The sequence below is a fragment of the Cryptomeria japonica genome, chromosome 5 (genome assembly GCF_030272615.1).
Source record: "Cryptomeria japonica chromosome 5, Sugi_1.0, whole genome shotgun sequence".
In the NCBI taxonomy this organism is placed as follows: domain Eukaryota; kingdom Viridiplantae; phylum Streptophyta; class Pinopsida; order Cupressales; family Cupressaceae; genus Cryptomeria; species Cryptomeria japonica.
In genome coordinates, this window is record NC_081409.1 from 291,519,387 (window position 1) to 291,542,594 (window position 23,208).

The 23,208-nt window shown below is 35.1% G+C and overlaps 1 protein-coding gene across 5 annotated transcripts; it reads left to right on the plus strand.

Annotated features, from left to right (window-relative positions):
• Positions 1-8,159: 8,159 nt before the first annotated feature.
• LOC131045836 (uncharacterized) lies at positions 8,160-17,552 on the plus strand. 5 transcript variants are annotated; one of them, XM_057979496.2, is made up of 9 exons: positions 8,160-8,658; positions 9,829-9,963; positions 12,827-12,999; positions 13,113-14,581; positions 14,662-14,799; positions 14,904-15,043; positions 15,877-16,310; positions 16,403-16,773; positions 16,889-17,552. In XM_057979496.2, exons 2-9 carry the CDS (start codon positions 9,884-9,886, stop codon positions 17,018-17,020), a joined length of 2,937 nt encoding a protein of 978 aa, XP_057835479.2. In that variant the 5' UTR covers positions 8,160-8,658; positions 9,829-9,883; the 3' UTR covers positions 17,021-17,552. The 5 variants fall into 5 exon arrangements, with proteins under 5 accessions (XP_057835479.2, XP_057835478.2, XP_057835483.2 ...); XM_057979495.2 differs by having other exon boundaries at positions 8,192-8,662; XM_057979500.2 differs by having other exon boundaries at positions 8,194-8,662; positions 14,686-14,799.
• The last annotated feature ends 5,656 nt before the right edge of the window (positions 17,553-23,208 follow it).

A 23,208-nucleotide genomic window follows, 5' to 3' on the forward strand; every position in this document is an offset into this window, starting at 1 on the left:
ATCTTTTTCAACCATTGAATGGGATGGCCCTTGAGATAGCCCTTAATGGTCAACATGAGAAGATTCATCATTAGGCTCATCCTTTGAGGGATATGGTATGGCTTGTTGTTTAGAAGTATTAGGAGATGGAGGCATCATGGAAGAGATGGAGGCTACATGTGGGCCATTGCTAGACATAGGTTCATCATTTTGATCATGCTTGGTAATGACATCTGGTTTCTCTTTAGGTGAATTATTATGATCTTCAATTTTAATAACACCATCATCAAGGAGGTCTTGAATTTTATGTTTTAATTCCATACACATTGAGGTCTTATGTTTTTTATGCCTATGGTATGCATAGTGATTACTCAAAATTTCACATCCCTGTGTGGTCTTTTTAGGCAATATGATAAGATTGTGCTCAAGAAGCTCTTCCAAAACTGACTCAATAGATTTCCCCAAAGGTGTAAATTGTCTATCTAAGGGATAGATGTCTTTTCGTCTTGGTGAAGATGTCTTGTGATCTTGTATAAGATTTGACTTTTGATTTTCAATTACTTTTTGTTCCACCTTATGTAATTGTTTTAGCATTTCTTGAAGTCTGGCATTCTTAATATCATGAAATTTTATCTCAAGAGGTTTCATTGAATCTTTTTGTTGGGCTTGAATGTCATATATTTCTTTCTTGAGATCTTGAATTTATTGAGCCAAGGTAGCCATGGGCTTCTTACTTTTGTCAGAATTTTTAGAAGAGCTTCTAGTTTGAATAGGCATTTACAACCGATGGGACCGAGAGCTAGATGCGATGCAGAAGTCGAGATCAAATTGAAGCTAGTTGTTTGTTTGACGTAGTGATTGAGAGAAGTAACTAAGATTCAGTCTGGCTTCAAGAAAAACCTATCCTGTATAAGACGTGATCTAAGTAACTTAGTTTGATTTGATAGAAGTGACTAAGACTTAGTCTGGTTTCAGGAACGATCTATCCTGTATAAGACGTGATCTAAGTGACTTAAGTTTGATAAGTAGTTGATTGAACTACCTGAAAGATGATCGACAAAATCGTGCAACACAATGACAAGGGTACACTATTAAGATTGTTTATGCTTAGGATTATGATGACCAGTTTTATGCTTGATATAGACTAATTTAGGCAAGTGTGATTGTTCTGGACTGACAAAATTAGAAGTTCGTACGACAGAGTTTTTAGACCCATACGACAATTTAATAGCTCCCCAACGATAGAGACAATTTCTCGTACGAGTTGCTGCCAAAGCTTGCATGACAGTTTAATAGCCTCCAGACAACAATATATTGAGTATGATAGTTATTCGTACGACAGTATGATAAGGTTCAAACGATAATTTTGCAGACTCGTATGACAGTTTCAACAGAGCCAGATGGCAAATTGATAGGATCAATGAAAACTCGTACAACAATATGTATGTAGCCAGACAATAATTCAATAGGCTCGTACGACAGATGACTGGATAGAGACGAGATTCTGACATACAGAGTTTTGACGACTGACAGAGACCAGTTTTTGGACTCGGACAAAGTTTTGATCACTGAGTTGTTGATGTTGTTGATTTGTTTTCTCTAGTTTTAGTATTTCAGTTTCAGTTTCAAGGATGAAAACACAGTAAACGCGGAAGATGTATAATGACTTTCAAGCACAACACGCTAACCCTACGAAAGTTGGTTTAGAGAAGAAAACCTTTGCTTGCAGACTTAGGTACACACCCAATAGCTAATCAGAATATGGTCGCTGAGTCTCACGCAATGGATTCTTAACACCGTATTAGCCGATTCCAAACTCTAATGGGGGCACGATATGGCAAGTGTCTTGGGAGAGTTACTATCTCTCTTGCACAAAGAGTATCCCCCTTTCGGAGGTGAATCGGGTAGCCTCTATCTTATAGTTCTTAGTCAAGAATTCTATTTGAAATTACCTCTTGAAGTTACACAAGCATGATTGAGGCCTATAGCTCGACAAGGTACCGAAACAAGTTGTAGTCATGTAAATGTGATTGAGACTGCGAGGCCCTACAAAATGCCTGATATGAGAGATCTCAAAGAGAAAACTCAAATAATCCCATCCTCAGAGACTTTAATCACCAGAGGTCTATTTATTATAGAAGTTGGAATGCTCAGGTCCAGCTGTACTCACTTGGGTCGTTCTCACATGGTGATTACTTTTTCCCACTGTGACAGGCCTGCTAAAGGTACACAAATCTCAAATTTAGAAAAAGCCTCAAGGGTCTGGATTTCTGATTGTCTTGTAAAAGACAAGAGAATACTGTCCTACCTCTTAGATTTTTCTTAAAACACAAAAGACAGATTTGTTCATTAACCAAATATCAATTTAAGTGCCTAAAAAATGAATTTAAAGAATACACGATGTTTGGTCGATTCTCTTTAGGCAACCTGCAAAACCAACACATCAGTAGTCATCTTGTTTTTGATTCTTTGACATGCGTATGTTTGATTGATAAATTCTTTGATAAGCATTCTGCAAGAAATTAGTTAGGTTGTGAAAATCTCAGGCAGACAGAAGATAGACCAGGGTTAGCGTTAGTAAAATCTGACTTCAATTCATGAAAAACCTTAAAAGTATACTATTTCTAAAACAAGAAAAACAAAAAATTGTATGATAGTATATACCTTCTCGTACGAGTATTCCCATAGACCCAAACGACAGAACACAAAATCAGATATCCATAGAAGAAACTCGTACGAGTATTCTTGCTGAACTGAATGATAAAAGACATAACTAGACATAACTCGTACGATGTTGGGTAAATACTCGTACAACCTTTTGCAGAGGCTTGTACAGACGAAACCTAAGAAATGAAAACAAGATTTTGAGGCTAAAAGATTGAATTTCGTGCCCCACTGTGGGCGCCAAAAATGTGTGTGTGAAAAATGGATTGTATCTATATCTGGAATACACAACACTTCAATTGAGTCATTAGATGCATGGTTAGTAAATCAATCAATAATGAACAATAAACCATCACAAAACAACCTATTGCCTTCTAGTAGATGCGAGTTTAGTCTTGTTCTCAGATTTTTATATGCAATACCAGTGACTAGACAACACCTAAACGAAGGATTTAATCTATATGAGTACGAAATTGAGCTAAATGGATGCAAGATTAAGCTAGATAAATGCAAGATATGCGAGATTAATGAATATTAGGCTAACATGATTAAGCTAAATGTTTTAACAAATATGCAATAACTAATATGCAAATATTCTCAATATGAAATCTTAATGAACCTAGAGCAAAAACAACATAATAACAATATAGTCTCTTGGATCCTTGATTAGGAGATGAGAGCCTGGACTTATAGAAAATTCAGAAAGAAACTGACAGTCGAGATCAAATGATGATGAGTGGTCAAGATTTTCCAAAAGGAAGCACAATCCAGGTGAATTGATGTGATTGGCTACATTTCTTATTTTTAAAGGAAATTAAACTAAAATTAAGATAACATCAGAAAAAACTGATTTATTCTCTATTTTATTTATTTTTTGAGATTTAATTGTTTTAATTGCTTTTCTGAGATTTTTCAATTTTCAATTTGATTTTCAAGATTATCTCCATTTGATTTCTTTTCTCAAATTTTAATTCTTTTTCCAATTAATCCCTTTTTTTGTGATTTAATGGAAAATTGATTTATTTAATTAAATATGCTAGGATATTTAATAAAATAAATAGGATAATTGTTTTAAAATAATTTACTTGAAATGATCAATTAATTAAATATATTTATTTAATTAATTCAGAGTGATTAATTTTCCATGTGACATTTGATGATTTAAGAAATTAATTGTGTGCTCAAGATTAATTTTAATTGCCTTTGGTTAGGACCTTGGTGATGCAATCGAGATTAGGGGGCCTATGGTTTAGATGATCATTTTTAGGGTATTACACCTTGTATGAATGAGATCCTTCTTGTGCCATCTTGGAGCTTCCTCAAGCGATTAAGCTTCTTCCAAGGAACTTGGGTATACTAATAGGTGAATCAAAATTCAGATATAGTTCAAACCCTTTAACATAAATTTAAACCCTTACTTGAAACATATTAGCAACAAAGAAACAAAATATCACGCTTGCACAAATATACACTAGAATTACATGGAAAAAATAACAAGGAAAAAACTATGATGAGTAGGCTCCTTGCAGCTATTGTCCAAATCCAACCTCATAAGTTAAACATGATTACATTAGGTTTTATGGGAGACAACCCAAGTAAAGCTGCAACTCCCTAAAATACAATTTTATGGCTACAACCAAAGGAAGTTCATCACTCTCTCAAATTACAACACATACAAAAGGAGGTTACAACCTTAGAATAGCATGAACACTTGATAAGCTTCCATCACAACAATTCAACTTGACAAAACAACTTCTTTCAGCTCATTGCCTCCAACAAATATTTAGGCTTTTTTGAATGAAATTACCTTCAACTCACTTCCTTTGGTATGCATTAAGCACTTCTTTGCCATGCCACACACACACAATTGATAATGATTTGATCTTCCATTTATATCCTCCGCAAGCATTTTGATCTAGAGCATGGAACAATCGAGCCCTTCAATACATAGGGTAAAGAACCTAAATCCTCAACAAAAAGAAAATTGTCTAACTTTTCAGCAATGTAGTTTAAACCCATCCTTTTGTTGGTGCAAGTGTAGGTGCCATTTGATAGAGCCACATTGACTATATGATTTCTTTCAACCCAACTCTTAAAGCCTTTTTGTGGTTGATTTTCACCAATTATGCTTCCCTTCTTGACTATATCCAATAGTATGGCATTGAAATTGCCCACCAAAATGAGGCTTTGATTTGGTGAGAGATTGATCAAGTTCTCCAATTAAGGCGATACTTCTCTTTTTGTCAAGCATGATATTAGATTGTATATATTAACCAAGTTGAAGTATATATTAACCAAGTTGAAGCATATATTTGAGTTCATGCTTTGAATTCTCAATCCCATCCAATTTGAGCCTTCTTTGATTATTCCCACACATACCAATTGTGGTTTCTAGAATGTGGCAAGGCCACCCAAGGAACCCATAATAGGAATGCCATCAACTTGTCAAAGTGAATGCATCTAGTTCTACACTAGTCAACTTTGTCTCTTCAACAAGGATAATATCTATCTTTGACAATTCCATCCTTCGCTTGACCAAATGTTGTTTGTTATGATTGTTTAGGCCTCTATTATTCCAAGATAGAAGCCTCATGGCTCCTTGGGAAGGCCCGCCCTTCCCTTATTTCAACATCATTGTTGTGATTTTGGCTTGGCCTTCTACATGCTCGTCTGCAACTCTCAACTCTTAGAGAGATTTCTTGGCTTCCCTTTACCACAATTAGGTTTACTCTTTTTTGCCATTTTTTGTGAGATTCCCAATTTGCTCATCTCTCTTTGTGGATCCTGTATCTGTTCAAGGGCTACTAATCTCTTCAAAGAGAAATGTTTGTTCCTCCTCCATGATGTCTCCAACTTCTTAAATTAGATCCTAAAGTTCTTCTTCCTCCATCAAGGCAAAAAAATTTCTCAGCCTCTTCCTAGTTATTTTCTTATTCTGCTAGGGGCATAACTTCATTACATTCTAGAGCTATCTCCATTAATTGTTGATTTATATCCCTATGTAGAGTTGTGGTCTCCTCCAAGAGTTGGGTAAACTCCCACTCCTTTTGTTTTGCCATACTCATTTTTGGGGAAAAACCATGGTCCATGATTGAAACCACTATCATTTGGTTTCTCTTTATTGCAACATTGCCTTCTACTATGGGTGTATTTAATTTTGGTCCTCTAACATTAGTTCTTGAGACCCCTCCTCATTGTTAGGGGGGATAATTATTCAAACCCTTCTTATCTAGTGCCTTGGATACTGGAACTAGGTGTGATGATCCTTTTTCTTTTTGCTTTATCCCCTTCTTCAAATATTGGCATTAGTGCTTTGCCCTTATATCCACCTTCTGGTTATTCAAATCTACTTCCCTATTTGATTGAATGTCAAAGGGTTGGTTAGGGTTAGGGCTTTCGTTGGCCATGATTGAGCTACTAGTTGTGAAGCCTTTCCCTAGGATGCATCTCCCTCCTAAAAGACCCAAATCGACTTTCACCTTTTGAAACCACTTCCCTTTTCTGAGATAATCTCTAGATTATCTAAATTTTTCAAATCTTGATCCAGATCCACCAAGATATTGTCCCTTGACCCTATTTTGCCAAGGAAAAAATCCTCATCTACCCCCATGAAGGATCCAAGGGCTTCTCCAATTTTATTGAGGGCTTCCAAATTCCAATATTCAGATAATAGATTTTCTAGCCCAATCCAACTTGGAAGCCTCCTCATTTGATGATTGAAGGGGTCAAAATTTGGCTCCGATTCAACATATTAAAAGCTAAAATCTTAGAAAAATAGAGGTTTCCCATAGAGGATTTCTTGCTTCAAAAATTTATCTACACATTCAATGAGGAAGATGTTGTTGGGGAATGATCTAGCACTTACCTACCCACCATAGCTCTCCCTCCACTAACTGATGATTCACTTTGTCAGATTACTCATTCCACTCCATTTCGTGAAGAAGCCAAATCTACTCAAATGATCCTAGGCTGGGGCTAGGGTTTTAGAGGAAATCATGAATGCTTTACCTCTATGGGTTGGTGAGGTTTTCTATTTTTCTCCTCTTGTCTTTGATCCCATGAATTGTTTTGAGGCCTGCCATGCCTATTTTCTTCTCTGGGTTGTTTCAGAAAGTGTCCTTGCCCCACCATTTGAGATTAGTGGTGTTTGAGGCTAGTTCCTCCACCCAACGAAATTTTATACACCCCCATGACAAAGGTTAGAATTTTTGCTGTTTCATTCCTTCTATGATCGATAGACTTAGATGCTTGATTTTTCTACCGATCCTGCTTATTTGGCGGAACCTCGTTGTGCCAAGTGTCTTTATGCTTCTATCATGCATCTTAAGGAAAGACAAAACAAAATAGACACATAGAGGAGAATCCATAAGTGAAGGAAAAACCATATTGAGATGGAGATGAAGTGTGCTTGCTACGTACACCATATAACATTAATCAAGATCCCTAGATGTATCAAATGACTATAAGGCCTTAGGCTTCTTAAGGAAAGATAAAACACATTAGGGATATAAAGGAGAACCCATAGGTGAAGGAAAAACTATCATGAGATGGAGATGAAATATGCTTGCTACGTACAACATATAACATGAATCAAAGGGTTTCGGGATCCCTTCAAAACCTGCTTTTCCCGTAATAAAAAACATATAACATGAATCAAGATCCCTAGATGTATCAAATGACTTTAAGGCTAAAGTAGTAGCCAAGTCATTATATCATAGGTCACAAAAGAGGCATCATCTTAAAGTGTAGTGATCGAGGAAGTAAGCTTGGTAAGTAAGAGGGAAAAGACATCCATGACAAATATCTAACAATAAAAGTACATAAAGAAGGACAATGGGTAAGGAAACTAACAACAAAATTGATCTAAGTCAAGTTTTTTTTTTTTTTTTGATGGAGGTCCAAACCTGTGAGCGTGCCAACCCAGCAAGGGTAAGAAGCTCGCGAGCACACCAACCCAGCGAGGGCCTTCACAAAGTACTTTTTGCTACCCGATATGGGGGCATGAGCCTATAGGTTGAAACCTCTTCGATTAAGAGCTATGGACCGAGGGGTATCCAGTCTGCCAAAATCACCTTGGGCATGATCTCGACCTCATCCCTTATGATGTCAAAGCCTTTATACTTAGCAAGACTTGATCCCTGGTGGGCTCATTTGGAGCCATTCAACTTCACTGGTAGACCAAGGGCCCATTGACACCTGGGTCAAGTTTTCACTTATGAATCTAATTCAAGTTGACAAATAAATAACTCAAACATCAAGAACAAAAATACGAAGATAAGAGATAATAAGATCAATTAATTGAATTAATCCAAAAATAAACTACTTATATTCTAATTATTACAATTAGAACACTTTAATCAAAATCGACCCAAGAGATGTGAAAAAGAAGGGGCATTGATAAACAAGGTGTCCCATTAAGAAACAATATTCCATAATAATAATAATTAAACAAGGGTTGCGAGTCTCTTCCCCCAATATAAAGTCTTTAAATTCTCTACCCAAAAATTACTCGTACAAACACGTAAACCTCAAACTCATGCACTGTTTCACTGTTATTGGAATTCTAAAAGCTTAAAAAATTCATTGAAAATCGTTCTCTGAATTACACAGTTCTATCCCATCTGTAGAATTTTTAATAAAATCATTTGCGAAACCCTTTGGAACAGAGGGTAATAACTATCCCTTACCCTAGCGAAAGATAAGGATAATCTTCAGGCGGTTAATTGACGGTGTGCGGGAAACCAGGCTGTGATTAACCGCAGAATATAGTCGGCCGACCGGCGAGATTTTCCCGGCAAAGGATATCACATTAAAATCATATTTGAAAAAACCCCTAAAAACTCCATAGATTTATGGACTGAAAGAAAGATATACATATAGTTACAAGATTATTGGTATAATTTTAATTTTAAGTGGTTAAGGGAAAAACATATTTTGCAAGATTGGCAGACTCTGAGGAAAAAAAGGAAAATATAAGCAGACTCTGAGGCGGAGAAGTAAATAGAAAGTTTCGAGGCAGGTATTTATTTTTATTCTCTAGGTTTATTCAAAAGTATTTCACAGTGATTGCTACCGAAGTTTTGAGGTAGTTTCTAAGTATCTTTTCAACTGGCTTTGTATGCCCTTTTTTGCTTTGGACGTTAAAAATATCACTGTTGAAAATATAGGTGTTTAGCTTTCTTCTGGTGCTTAGATTTGTTTTTTGAATTATTGAAATGTAAGGTTTGTTGGGAGCATGCGTTATTTAGTGTCCGTTGTGATGTATTCGGATTTAGGGTTTGCTGTGAAACAATGGTATTTGAGGGTTTTACTGTGAACTTTTGGTATTAAGGGTTTGGTTTGAAGCACTGTTTCCGTTGACAGTTTAGACCTGGGGATTTCGATAGAAAATCATGCGGGAGGGTTATATGTCGTTTCTTCTTAGTTAGGGTTTTGATAGGGGTCTCTATTTTATTTTGTAATTTGAAGATTTTTTCTGAGGTTTCAGGCGCTCTTTTATATCAGTGGTTTGTTTCAAAGTTCTGGAATTTAAGAGCTTTTGAAGGGTCTGAGATTTAGGGTTTTTTGAGTTCAATGTTTTACTAGAAATTTGGGGTTTAGTGTTTCCAGTATTGTCTGTTTGGACGCTGATAGAGTTTTTCTTAGCAGGCTTTAATTTTTTGAAGGGTTACATTTGTGATAGCTGTTGCATGAAGTTTTTAGGTTGTTTTGGAAACCACTAATGATGTAAGTGTATTTGGTAAAATTACTTTTCTGGGACTTATAAGGTCTCTATTTTATTTCAAATCCTCCTTATTATTAGAGTTAAATTGCCCTTGATACTTTATGCTGTTATTAAGGCCCCTGCGTCAAACTTGGGTTGCCAAAGCTCTCCTTTATATTCATGGTCTGTACAGCTTTGAGTGTAGATGTCCCGACTAAGTAAATATGTATTCTATCAATATGCATCGTGTGAAGATGTCTCCGGGGGATTTAAACTTGGGTTTCTGTGATGCAAAACCCAGTGATTGACTACTTTCAAGTCATATAAATTTTTAGTTCATCCCAATTGACAATAGAACTTCTACGTCGTGCTTTTATTTGTTATTGTTTATGAATTTTTGGGCAAAATGCTTGTATTTCAAGGGATTTTTTTCAGATTTCTTTGGATAGTTGCTAATTTATTTATTTATTTTTTGCTTGTAGCTGTTTTGCAGGAGTGTTTTGACTTTTATGAGCTTCTTTTGTGGAGACTGTGCTGATGGCTGATGGAAGTGTAAGTGCTGATTTTATGAATATGTCTGATTCTGCCCACAATGGAACAAAGATGGAAATCGATGGGTAAGAAAGCTCTCATTAGATAGATTACTGTGAAAGGGTTGTTCTCTGTTGTTACCTTGTTTTGTAACACTAGATTATTATAATTTAGTTGACCTTTTTATGCTTGTCCGTTGAGTATTCAAATGGCTTTCTGTAGAAGTAAGAGAAGCGTGCCACTGAAATGGCTTATGCAAAACTATTGACTAAGACCAACTGAGTGAAGATTGACACCGACAGACTTTGGATCGCTGCAAGAATGCCAAAGATTTTATGATTGTGTCTCCTTAAATCTCATAGGATGGATATTTTCCCACAAGCTTAGCAAAGCCATTGTCTTCTACTACTAGTCAAACTTATAACTAAAAGAAGATTATAGTGACAGTTCTGAACATTCTATAAAATAAATCTTGTGAAATTTGCAAATCTTAAGCTAAACAATACATGCAGAGAATTTTAAACAAAAAGTGGTATTACAGTCCAAGCAATATCAAATCTGACAGGTTAAAAAAAAACTGATAGCAAGGGTGTCTCATCTTAGCACTTTTAATGTCTGAATGGATGATCTGCAACTAATAAATTATCTTGAGAGTGACAGGTGTTAAATCTAGATTTTGGCTAGGGTAATTTAGGAACAAATAGACACTCATTGCCTCCTTTTAATTAATTTGTGATTCTAGAAGGAGGGTTATATTTCATAAGAGTATGCACATTGCATCTGGTCGTAGTATGTCTGGGTTTGGAATTATCTAATCAGTGTTACAATGCAACAACAGATTTGTATGTATTGAACTTTTTTTTTTTTTTTTTGGTAGGGTAGTCAGGATGCATATAGCATACATTCTTTGAACACACTGGAAACTCACCTCTGTTGGATACACTGGTGGATGTGGCTGTGAAACACACTTAAATCTCCTCTGATCAAATGAAAATTATAACATATTTTTTGTTAGAAACCTTAATGCTCCTTATTGTTTGCACTAAATTATAGTAAACCATTACATTTAGAGTGCATTGTCAGCCATATTGTCATGCATGTATTAACAAGAAACTATTGAGTAAAGATTTTATCTGTATGTCACAACAAAGAGTTTCTGAACATTATTTAACTACATTGAAATAATTGTTTTCATTCTATATCTGCTTTGATAAGTTTCATCATAATCTACGTTTCAATGTTTCAATTTTCAAGTCTGATGTTTGAGTTTTAGTGTTACAGCGTATCTATAATTTTTAGTTGTATGCATTCTGCACATCCCTGCACCATCATATCTGTTTACCCAAGTTTTGAGAGTTTCCAGTGAGTGGCATGTACCACCATGTTTGCACACCCAGGCACTCATGTAAGTCAACTATTTTTGGATTGTCAAGTTTTTGGTTCTCGTGTAAGATCATATTAAATTTTCAGCTAAGAGGTAAAATTCTGATAGCCTGATACAGATTTCCATCCTTTCAACTCCTTTCCAGCTGGGAATATTATTCTTTGTCTATTTGTTTTAAATGTTTGAAATTGGTCAGAATTCTCTCTGTCGTGGGGTGCAATTTTTCTTTTCCCCTCAATGTTATTCTCATTGAAAACCTTTAGTTTGTGCATCTGATAGGCATCTTGAGCGATGTTCAGTGATAACTAAACTGCCCTTCATGGGACAACTAATAAACATTTCCCCTATTTCACTGCTAGTTAAAATCTCCAGATTTATTTGTGAAAATGTACAAAGGATTACTAGAATCCAGATATGAGAGATTGAGTAACAAGCAAAGAAGAAATCTTACCCTTATATTAGACATCAAGTATTACCAGCTCCTAAAATCAAACTTAAACTGGATAAGAATGAAATCGACAAGAATAGTACAAGTCACAAAATTGTGAACCTTAACTATGTAGTTCCTCTAAACAGTGAGATGAAACTGAAATCGACCTTAGAGAGAAAATCTTGAATGGCATTGACCTATAACAATCAACCATTACTAAATGAAAGAAATTATAAAAAGTGCATACTTATTCATCCCTCATTCATTCAACTTATGATGATGACTGTAAACATTTCATCGTCGACTTCTGAATGAGGTAGATAGTATAGCCTAGTTTACCAGTCATGAAAAATTCAGTTCGATTGTGAGGCCAACATAACCTGGAAATCCTGAATTTTAGAAAGGTAAAATTTATTTTAGGAATTGAAAAATCTGGATCGAATCTGAGAAAACTGACGAGTCCAGGAAATCCTGATACGGGCAGATTTTGTAACATGCTATATGCTATTCAAGCTCAAACATTTGAGAGGAACTGAGGGTATGAACCTCTTATAATGTTTGTTAGAATTGATTAACATTTTTTTTTCATTGATAAGGTGCTATGTGGGTGTACCTTCTTAAAGGATTGAACTATCAGCCTGGATAATTTACCACATGGTTTCCTTCCAAGCTTATGCATAAGAATACGTGACTTGATAAATTTACCACAAGGTTTCCTTATAAGCATATGCATAAGATAATGTCATGATAAGAAGAATAAGCGACACGTAAATTAATCCTGGTTTTAAGTTGTCTTTTAGCAGGGCAACCTCAAGTTTCAAATTTGTTCATCCTCTTTATATTTGAATAGATTAAGGATCAATTAATTTATTTGAATTTTGCTGAAAATAGAGTAATATGACATAATTTGATGTAATTTCTGTGGTTTGTCATTTTAACGGGTGGGTGTATGGGCCTTTGTTGCGTAGATTAAGGATCAAATAATTTATTTGCATTTTGCTGAAAATAGAGTAATATGACATAATTTGATGTAATTTCTGTGGTTTGTCATTTTAACGGTGGGTGTATGGGCCTTTGTTGCGCTTATTATTTCTTGTTTATTGCATGTCTTTATAGCCTTTTTGTTTATGTGTAGGTTTCCGTCAAATACCCTAGTCAGAGTCACAGTTGAAGAAAGCATTGAAACAAAAGAGTGGGTATTGCCTTCAAACACTGCCTCTGGATCTGTCGACCAAGTAATAGGTGTGCAGCCTGTTGCTGGTGTTACAAATTTTTATCGTGAAGAGAATACAGTTTTGACTGAGAATGGTATAATTTGTTTTTATTTGTTCATGCATTCAATACTGTAAATGATATTATAATTTTTTGTTTGTTTGTTATGTTTAGCTTTGACTTTGATTCTATCTGAACACATTGTGCAGCAAGTGCACCTGTGCAGCAAGATGAGTTGTCCCAAGATGACATGTTCAGTTTTGACGAATTATCAGCTGTTGACAGCCAGGCAGAACAACAGGTTATGGATACAGCTATGCGCAGTGCTGATGTTGCAACATCATTGTCAGGACATGGTTATGAACCATATCTTAGTAGTGGTGAAATAGATGGTACAATGCCTGTTTCGGGTGAAAGGTCTGAAATGGGCCCGCATGAAACAGAAGTACAAGATATTTCCTTGAAATTTATAGGTGGATCTGTTGATTTGGTTGGTCAGCAGACAAATGGACATTTGTGTGACAAGGGAAAGGGAGAAGATCTTGAGGGTACAGCACCATTAAATAAATCCAGTGTTGACATTGAGACAAATAATGGGCCTTCTTTGATTGAAGAAGATGCCTTTCCTGGGCAAGAGTTGATTGGAACCTCTACTTTGGAAGGACCCACACATGAAAATCTGCAGTTTGAAGATGCTGTGAAGACTGATGTGCATTTAACTAAGGGATCAGGGGAAATTAATGATCAGCAAACAAATGAAGTTTTTGAGAAAGCACATACTTTAACAGAGAATCATCTGCAGACTGAATCCATGACAAATGATGCATATCAGCTAAATGAGGCTCATGAGGAAGTAAATCTTTCTACTGGGATGACCTCACAGAATGAATCGGTTAAATATGATACTGACCAGCTAACAAGTGAGCTGCCTGCAGTGGTAGTTACTTCAACTGAGGAGTCTCTAAGGTCATCTGTTGCAACAGATGATTCAAATGACGAAAACAAACAGCCAAAACATTTTACTAATAATGCAATTATAAATTCAAGTGAGTGTTGTAGTGAAGACTTACCTAAAGAAGTTGAATGCCAATCTTATCTAAAGCAATCACAAATGACAAGACTGAATGAACAAATGAGTGTGTCTGATGAGAAATATCTTGAAACGTCAGCAATGAAAACAGAAGAGGACACTCATCTTGAACAATCAGAAATAGTAGTCAAAAATGACAAAGAGGGATCCCGGTTCACACAAGAGATTGAAATGCCATTGATGAAAGAAGAGGAAGTTTTTAATAAAATGCAGCCTGAAAAGATCCCAGATGCTATGCAAACTGCACTAGGAAATGATCTACAGTCAAAAAGTGAGGATATCAATCAAATTCCTACTTTCAAAAAGATTGAGTCCCAGGAAAGGCAAGTGTGTTTGTCTGATTCTTCTGCAGGAACCAATGAACCATCAGCAAATGTGACACAGAAAGAAAAAAGTTTGCCGGATATGCTGAAACAGACAGTAATTACCAAAGAAGATATTGTTTCTGTGGATGCTAATCCTCTACAAGAAGAAGAACAATCAAAAAATGTACAGCAGATAGGAAATGTTGTAGAGAATATGTCCAGTCACATGCCGATCTTTCATGGAACCATCGAGTCGCATGTGGAGCATATTGAAGATAGAGATGTGAGTTGCTATATTGCTTTCATTAAGTTGCTGCATTCCTGGGATTGATATCCTGATTTGAGTTCGCATTGTTTTTGAAGCGTCATTACTACTGCACTTTGCAGGAAGAACAAAGACAGTTGGAATTGCTTAAAGGTCGGAAGGTTGCAAAGAGATTTGGGAAGAGAAAGTATATGGGTGAAGTTATTGGATATGATCCTGCATCAAAGTGGTTTAAGGTGTGGCGATATATTTTTGTTTTATGTTTTACTGTAAGTAGTGCCTTTTGGGATCACTTTGTATAGCATATATGAAGATAAATTGAATGCTCGTTATTTTAAAGGTTTTATATGAAGATGGGGACGAGGAGGAGCTAGAAAAGCATGAAGTTGATGCTATTCTAATATTGCATGGGGAAGAGGCATCTGTTTCTCGTAAAAGACAATTATCTCCAACTAGTATGGATCATGAGGAATCCAACAGGTAGCTTATACTTATGCTTATTAGTCACTGCCTTTTGGAAACGACTTTGGAGAGATCTTCATGTATCAACAAGTGATCTCTTCATAGTAAAGATTCAGTGAAAATATGTTTTTAATTGATTGTTAAATGTCATTTCTAAATCCAATATTCTGAGATTTTACTAGAGGTAATATTAGTAGCATACATATATTTAGAAAAATCTATTTAAAAGATGCCCAGAGATATAATTCTCGAGTCTTTTATTTTTTAAATCACAAATCTAGTAAAAAATAGGTGTCTTGGAGTAATATCTCTCAGCATCTTTTTCATGGGTTTTTCTAAATATAAGTATGCTTGTAGCATTGCAATCATAACATGTAAAATTAAAGTTATATGATATTCATTAAAATGTGCCATACACTCAAAAATCCTATTACCCTCATATTCATATAAAAGTAATGTATACATACACGTATTTACTTAGAAATTACTTTATTATACATATGCTGCTTTGCTGGGCAGAGATCCAACCATTAAACTGATATTCCACAATAAGGATATAGTGAAGGTATATTTTTAATAGACGTATAAATGTTTTTCCTAAATCCAATATTCTGACAAGGATAGGAGACGTGATATTAAAATGAATGATATTCTATTCTACCGATTCTAATCAAACTCTACTGTATACCAGTTGCTGATTCTTTGAATAAGCAATCCTAAGAACATCATCTTTGAGAAGTTGAAATTGTTGAAAGATATAGTTTCCAGGAATTCAACCAAGTATACTACAATAGCTACTCAGCTCATACAAATTATGAGCTTGTATGTGATTGTTTCCTTTTCAATTTCAGGTCTGAAAGGAAGTCCAGAAAGGTCGATGGAGATGGAGCTCCAGGGAGACAAAGGAAAACAAAAACATTGAAAGACGAGACTCCTGGTCCCCATCAATTGTCAAATACGAAGAAGCGAAAGTCTAGTGCAGCTAAATCTAGGGGTAAGAGCAAGAGTCCCAAGACAACTATGCGTAAGGGCCGGAAAGGAACTGGTAAGTCAACATCAACCAAAAAATCTGTTGGAAAGAAGACTACTGCAAAGAAATCACAATCCAGTCAGATTAAGGGGCAGCAAAAAAGTGATGTAAAAGAGAAATCATCAAAGAATGAAGGCAAACAAGATTCAGCCAATCAGCATGTGGATGATGTGACGAGAAAACTGAAATATGGTTCAACAAAGAAGAAAACACCTACAAAGGCAAAACAAAAAGCCAAGGAGATAACTAAGAAAGGTAAAACATTTACTTTGGAATGAAGTTTATTAACATAAACCAGAACTTCCTAATTTTAAAATACCTAAAAAATTTTCATTGCATCTGTGCAGGTAAGGAAGCAGAGACGCCTCAAGATTTAATGACTACTAAGCCAGAAGTCGATGCACCTGGTCGCAAACGGAAAGCAGTTACTGAGCTTCAGAGTGGCTCATCTACAGTGAGCACCAAGCGCACAAAGAGGTCTAAGGTTGTGAATGATTTGGAATCTCCACCTGAGAAGAAAACACAGTCGATAATGATTTCAGAAGATACTTCTCAACTTCCGTCACAAGCTGAGGAGGATAAGGCTCAGACCGCCATCCCACCATCCACTGGGAAGAAAGGGGGAAGGGGAACTGACTTGGTAGGGAGGAAAGTCAAAAAAGATTTTGGAAGAAAACTCTACGGGGGAGAAGTTGTAGGGTATAAAGTGTTTTACAAGGTAAGTGTCAATTTAGAATTTGTTTAAACAGTAATTGTGGAATGCAACATATGTTCCTTTATGCTTATTAGGTATTGTTCTGACATAATTCGTTTGCACATTCAATTTTTTGCAGGTTAAGTATGAGGATGGAGACAGTGAAGACCTTACTTGGAAAGAGTTAGAATCTATATTACTCCCTGAAGAGGAGCAGCATCAAGGGACCAAACATAGTTCTGCCAGGTCAAAGGGAAAGAAAAAAAACTAGGGGCTGTTTAAATCCATGTTTTGTAGGCAAATTTATGCATCTGCCGAAATATTTGGCAGGAAGAGCTATTATTGAGAGCGATCCGTGGTTGTAGTTGTCAATAAACATTTTGTGCTTTGTAAATTTGGTAGTATCTTTTTTTATGGGATTTGATGGGGAAACATGTGAACAAGTTTGCTTGATCTTTCCCAAGGAGGTACAAGACCTTAAATGCTTCGAATCAAATGAAAGTCTAATGGTTGTATTAAGGTTCGACGCAATGCCTGCTGTCTATGAGCATTATATGCTGTTCCGTTGTGTTGGTCAGATGACATGTATATGCTATTTTATGGCTTTTTGAGGAAGGAATGCCATCAATGGCAGTGACCTGTTGCGGAATATAATATAGTGTGGTTTAGGAACTTCATCGGGGTTTTCCATAGGCAGTGGTGCTGCCTTGTATCTTTTTGTTCATTTACAAACTAATATCTCCATTGCCTACTGTAATCAATGTGGCCTCAAGCAGTATTCTGAATTTTCAGTTTTAAAGACACTAATTTTTCCCTACTATGTATGTGGTAAAATAAAATAGCATCGACTAAAAGTGTATGGCTTTATAGTCAATTGTACTATAAGGCGTTTAGCTTTTATAAAAAATCGAAGTTTTGTGGCCCTGACGCTTGTCGATTCCTCTAATATAATTGAATGAAGGCATCGCTGAAAAAATCTTAATTCAAAACTATGTAGGTCTTTCTTGCCAATGACCGGTGCCCTTGATCATAGATGGGCGCCATAGTTGAATGAGAAAATGTAATCGATAACGAATTGCCACTGCAGGTATTTCTTTACACATGTATTTGTACATTGTTTGCATAGCCAAAAATGAATTTATAGTTTAGATGCAGACATGGTGAATACATGAAACATACCCATTTTGTTTTTGATTTTTGCCATTTGAGAACTTAAGAAGGCTATTACTTGCAACGACCATCAATAATAAAGTTTTCTTTTTCAAATACACACTCTTTTGTAAGCAAATTCTACGCCCTAACTATACCATTATACAAATAGATAAAGTCTCATAATATATTATTGCTTTTCAAATATAAAATCGTTTGTAAACAAAATGCATGGCAGAGTTCCAACTATCAAATCAATATATCCAACTATTGGTTAATTCCTTAGTTAACACTTTTGTGCAACACATTCAAAGGTTTAAGGCTCACCAGCAATCAAGCTCTCAATATACGAGAGCATAAATTAAAAAATTCTGTTCGAATGAGCATTCAATCAAATCGATGTTCCCAAATTGATTGTTAAATTCAAATTTTTGAATGCTCACAGGCAAACATAGTTGAAGGTTCAAGGTTCAGGAATTGAGAAAGGGAACACAAATTTAAGACTTTAAACCAAACAAATACTTCACCAGTTCAATCACCTAGTTAATATCTCAAAAAATTCAAAATCTTAAACATACATCAAATCTATTCGTTGATCTCAAATGAATTCAATTTAAACATACATCAAATCTATTCGTTGATCTCACATGATTTCATTCACATTTTTTAGTGTATTTGATTGTGTTTTTTGTCTTGTGTTTTCTTGTGCTCTTGTTCCTAGTGGTAGTGGTGTAAGAGGCATAGGAGGCAACAATAAGGATTGAGAAAAGGGAATTTCTTCTATGTTTAATACTTGCTTACCACTATTTAATGTATATTATTTATGCCTATTTATTTAATACTTCAAACCAAACATTCAACTAGATCAGTCGTCATTAATATCACTGAATTCAAAATCTTAAACATCCATCAAATCCATTTGCTTTTCTTGTGCTCGTTCCTAGTGGTAGTGATATAAGAGGAATAGAAGAGGAGGCAACAATAAGAATTGAGAAAAGAGAATTTCTTCAAGTATAATACTTGCTTACCACTATTTAATGCATATTATGTATGTCTTTGTTCGATATGATGTAAATGTTGTAGTGACTATATTGTAAGTGCATATATGTTGTTTTTAACTATATTGTGAATGGTCCTATTTTGTCATGTAAATGATGTTGTCAATAAGTTGTTTTAGTTATGTTACAAATGCATATTTCTTCTATATATCATGTAAATGACGTGGACACTTCATTAAGTGCATATATACATTTAGATATCTCTCCATCTCTTCCTCTTTGCCCCCTCACTCTCTCTTTTATATAGAGCAAAGAAGTTACCATCCACTTGTCACTTTTGTTGAACAACTATTGCCTTTTCTCTTTGATAATAAGAATTACTTTTTCACATCAAGCATTTCAAAAAATCCCTTAAACATACATTTTTAATATCTATGTCATGTACTTACCACCATGTGTTAGGTCATTCCACCAACCAATGTCAAGCCTTTAATTAAAAACTAATCTACTCTACTATTGCTCACAAGGTAAAGGGATAGAAACTAGGTATGGAATTGAATAAACTAAAAAAGTAGGTGATACACCAAAAATTTAGTGACTTGTACTTGTTTTAGTATGCACAATGTGATTAAAAATGTCCTCTAACTATACAAAACTTAGGATTTGACACATCTGCATAAGTGTTTCATAGAGATAGTTTTGAGTTTATGATAACTTTTTAGAAGAAACAACATTCATAGTTGAATTTGAATATAAAAATTTAAAGAAAAACACATACCAGGACTTGTAAGTAAAAAACTACTACATTAAAGACAAGAAAAATTAGACAGAGATGGTTTGTCACAAGACACGATCAATCATTTGTGACATGCACAAAAATACAACTTTGATTATGCAAAAAAATATTTTTATTGATCAAAAGGCATTTTCGAGCTAACTACAAGTCTGTTATAGTATATTTTCTCACAAAAACCAAGTTCACAATGATAATAAAAGATTACAATATTTTTTTTAAGCATATATCATGTTTTCTTTTGCCTTTACTAGGTGTACCCTTTGTAAATCGAACCAATATGCAATGAATGAAGATGTTTTATTTGAGAATTGGTTTTTAAACTTCCTTGGGGTGCTTAAGAGGTCAATTTTCTTGTTTGACTACTACAAATGCTCTAGTTAGGCATTTAGGGAATGAAGTTTGACTTCTTCAAACCTATGTCCTTTGGATGTTCTAAAAAAATGCCCAAATCAACAACCTTTGGCTCCTAAATGCTTGCCAACTATTGTTGTTGCTCATTATTACCTTAAATTTGCCACTAACATGCTTATAGGACACTTTTTTAATAAGTTTCAAGAGAAACAAGTCTCCTTGAGGTGTTGGATATGACTTTTCCATCAAGGCATCTTCAAGAATCTTTTAATGAGTCTTAACCAACATTCTTGATCGTTATGCAATTGTCTTAATGGTTTGATTTTGTCACCAATACGTGTACTTGTTGCTTACTATCATTTGTTATGCAACTATTTACTAGAGGGTTGCACTTAATAGTTGGTTGCTTAACATTTCCTTCAATAATAGAAACTACTATCCTTTGAAGTTTGATATGCTATCACTTTAATAGTCTTCTTTGTATGACTAAAACATTTTGTCTAATCATTTGCAATCACTATTATTTTTCTTCTTACTATCACCTTGATGAATTTTGTTATTTGTTTTAAGTCATGTTGACACCCCATAATAGGTCTTCCAACTTCATGTCTTTACTCATTGTCATCTTAGGTCTGTAGGTTACATTTTCATGGAATACGGCATCTCTTTAACATTATCCATTCAAGGCTCCTTTCATCTTCACTTTGATATCTCTTTACCTCTTTGAAAACTTGAACCTTCATTTGATTAGATGAAAAATATTCAAGGCACTTCTGTGGTGATATATTACAACTCGAATTAAAACCTCCTAGGGTTTTATCGAACTTTGGAAATCAATAGAGGTTTACTTGATAGGATTGTTAAAGTCTGTCCATGTAGGCCTAAAGCATCTTTACAACTCATTTCTATACTAGCTTTAGAATTGTAGATACTGAACTTGTTATTGCTAACAAAATAGTTTAAAACCACATTACCCTTAGTATATCCGAGGATGCCTTTAAGATATCCTTTAGATATATTATTTCTGTTGTTCCCATGAAGACAACATCTCCATACAAGGTTTATTGTTGGTCCACAAAGTGCGGATCATTGACACTCAGACCACTACTGATAGCATCTCCTTATATTCTTCACAAAACTCAAAGGGATTCAATATTCAACAATGATTTTGAAATTAGTCCACACAATTATCCTCACTTTTGTGTTGTTATCCCCATTTTCAGCTATGACGCCAACATGGGATAAGCCCTACAAATTTTGTCCAAATTTGTAGCCCATGTTCTCTAAGCATGTAAATCGAGGTGATTTTACGTTCCACTTGTCCATATTTCAGTCCTTGTAGAACACCACGATTTGAGTCTAGGTTGTCTTTTTAGAATTTGATTAAGTGTTACACTTAATTTTTATTTTTAAGTGCATTTTTGGGGTTTAACTCTGATTTTGCACTTGTTCTTATAGCTTAGTGTATTTCGGGATTACAAACCCGAAATACACATCTTTGTGTATTTCGAGTTTATAATTCCGAAATACACCCATTCATATTAGGCACATATGACATTTAATGCTAGGAGTTTGTAAGATAATCCGTTTCTTCTTTCCATTTTTACCATTTTCGTGCCATTCCTCTTTGTGTTTTCACTGTTAAATTTATTCTTCCCTATGGCGTCGATTAGAAGCTCAATAATTTCAGCATGTCTATATCAGGTATGTTGTCTTTTTCTTCCACTTTTTCATTTACTTTTTTAATAACGAATTCACGCCCTAGTTTAGATTTAGGGTTTTGTTGTGTTTTCTTTGTCATCAAAACATACTTTGTTTTATTTGATTGAATTAATAACTAAAACAATGTCATTCAGGCTTGTAAGCCTGGAAGACATTCCAATAATTGTATGGAAATGTTACGATGTCATTTGGACTTACAAGCTCGAGTGACATTGTCATTTTTTATACTTCCCATGTCATGTGTAGTTCAGGGTTTGAAAGTCTAAACTACCAAGTGAATCGTAGTTCAGACTTACAAAACCTGAACTACGTATTCATTTGATTGTTTTGAGATTAACACCCTTTGGTGTAGTCCGGGGTTACAACCTTGGACTACACCAGACTTCATGTTTTTGCCTGAGTTCACTTATTGGTGTAAGTCGGGGTTGCAAACCCAAATTACATCGAGGTTCATCCTGTTGAATGACCAGAATACTGAGAGGGGAGGGGTGAATCAATATTCCCTTGAACTTACTTAAATTTCTGATTAACCAATTACATAACATAATTCAAATGCACCAAACAAAAATAAAGACATATTCTCAGGAATAGTGTAGTATGCAACCGGTTACATAGTACAAAGGGGTGGCTCACTGTCGGTTTGGACTTATTGTCTGTTATATAGAAGAGGGCTTATAGCTGGATTACAGAGTACACAAAATTTGAATTGTTGTGAGTGCATCTAACATATGAATAGAATACAGTTCCCTTGAAGTACATAAGTTGTCACAAAAATTCGCTGTATCGAACTTGCACACAAAACATAACCACAATTCCTTCGCTTATAGTACATCAAAATAGTTATATTTTTACAACCATATACTTTAGCATACGATATCCTTGATGATATATATCCACATTGTTTTGATTGTCAAGTTGGCTCAACCGAAATGGATGAGACCGGACTTAACCACACGCTACAACAATCCGGGTGGTTATATGTGATGTCGGCTTTCAGCTACAAACTAGAGAAATGTGTATCTTAGCATATTTGGATTGGACCAGATCTAAATATGACTTGATACGTATGCAACAATCTGTGATGCTAAAAATGTGGTATATAAGAGGCATACACATATAATGAGACAATAAAATGTAATTGAAAAGCTTAATTTCAAAACTAGATTAGAAATGCAAACCACAAGCCTTCCTTGAAATGTCCCATTTTCCTCTATTCTTGAGGACCTTGAAGGTGTTGGATTGATGGGCTCTCAATGGAGCAATGACATCCAAAGAGACAACTCAAGAGTTGAGTAGCTATTTGATCATGATTGACTATGGAGATGATATGAAACACATGATTTAAGAAACTAGATTAACATACTATGATTAATCCAAAATCTAATTACTAGATAATTAAAATGCAAATGCCTATAGTAATGATGCCTAAATTGATATGAGATG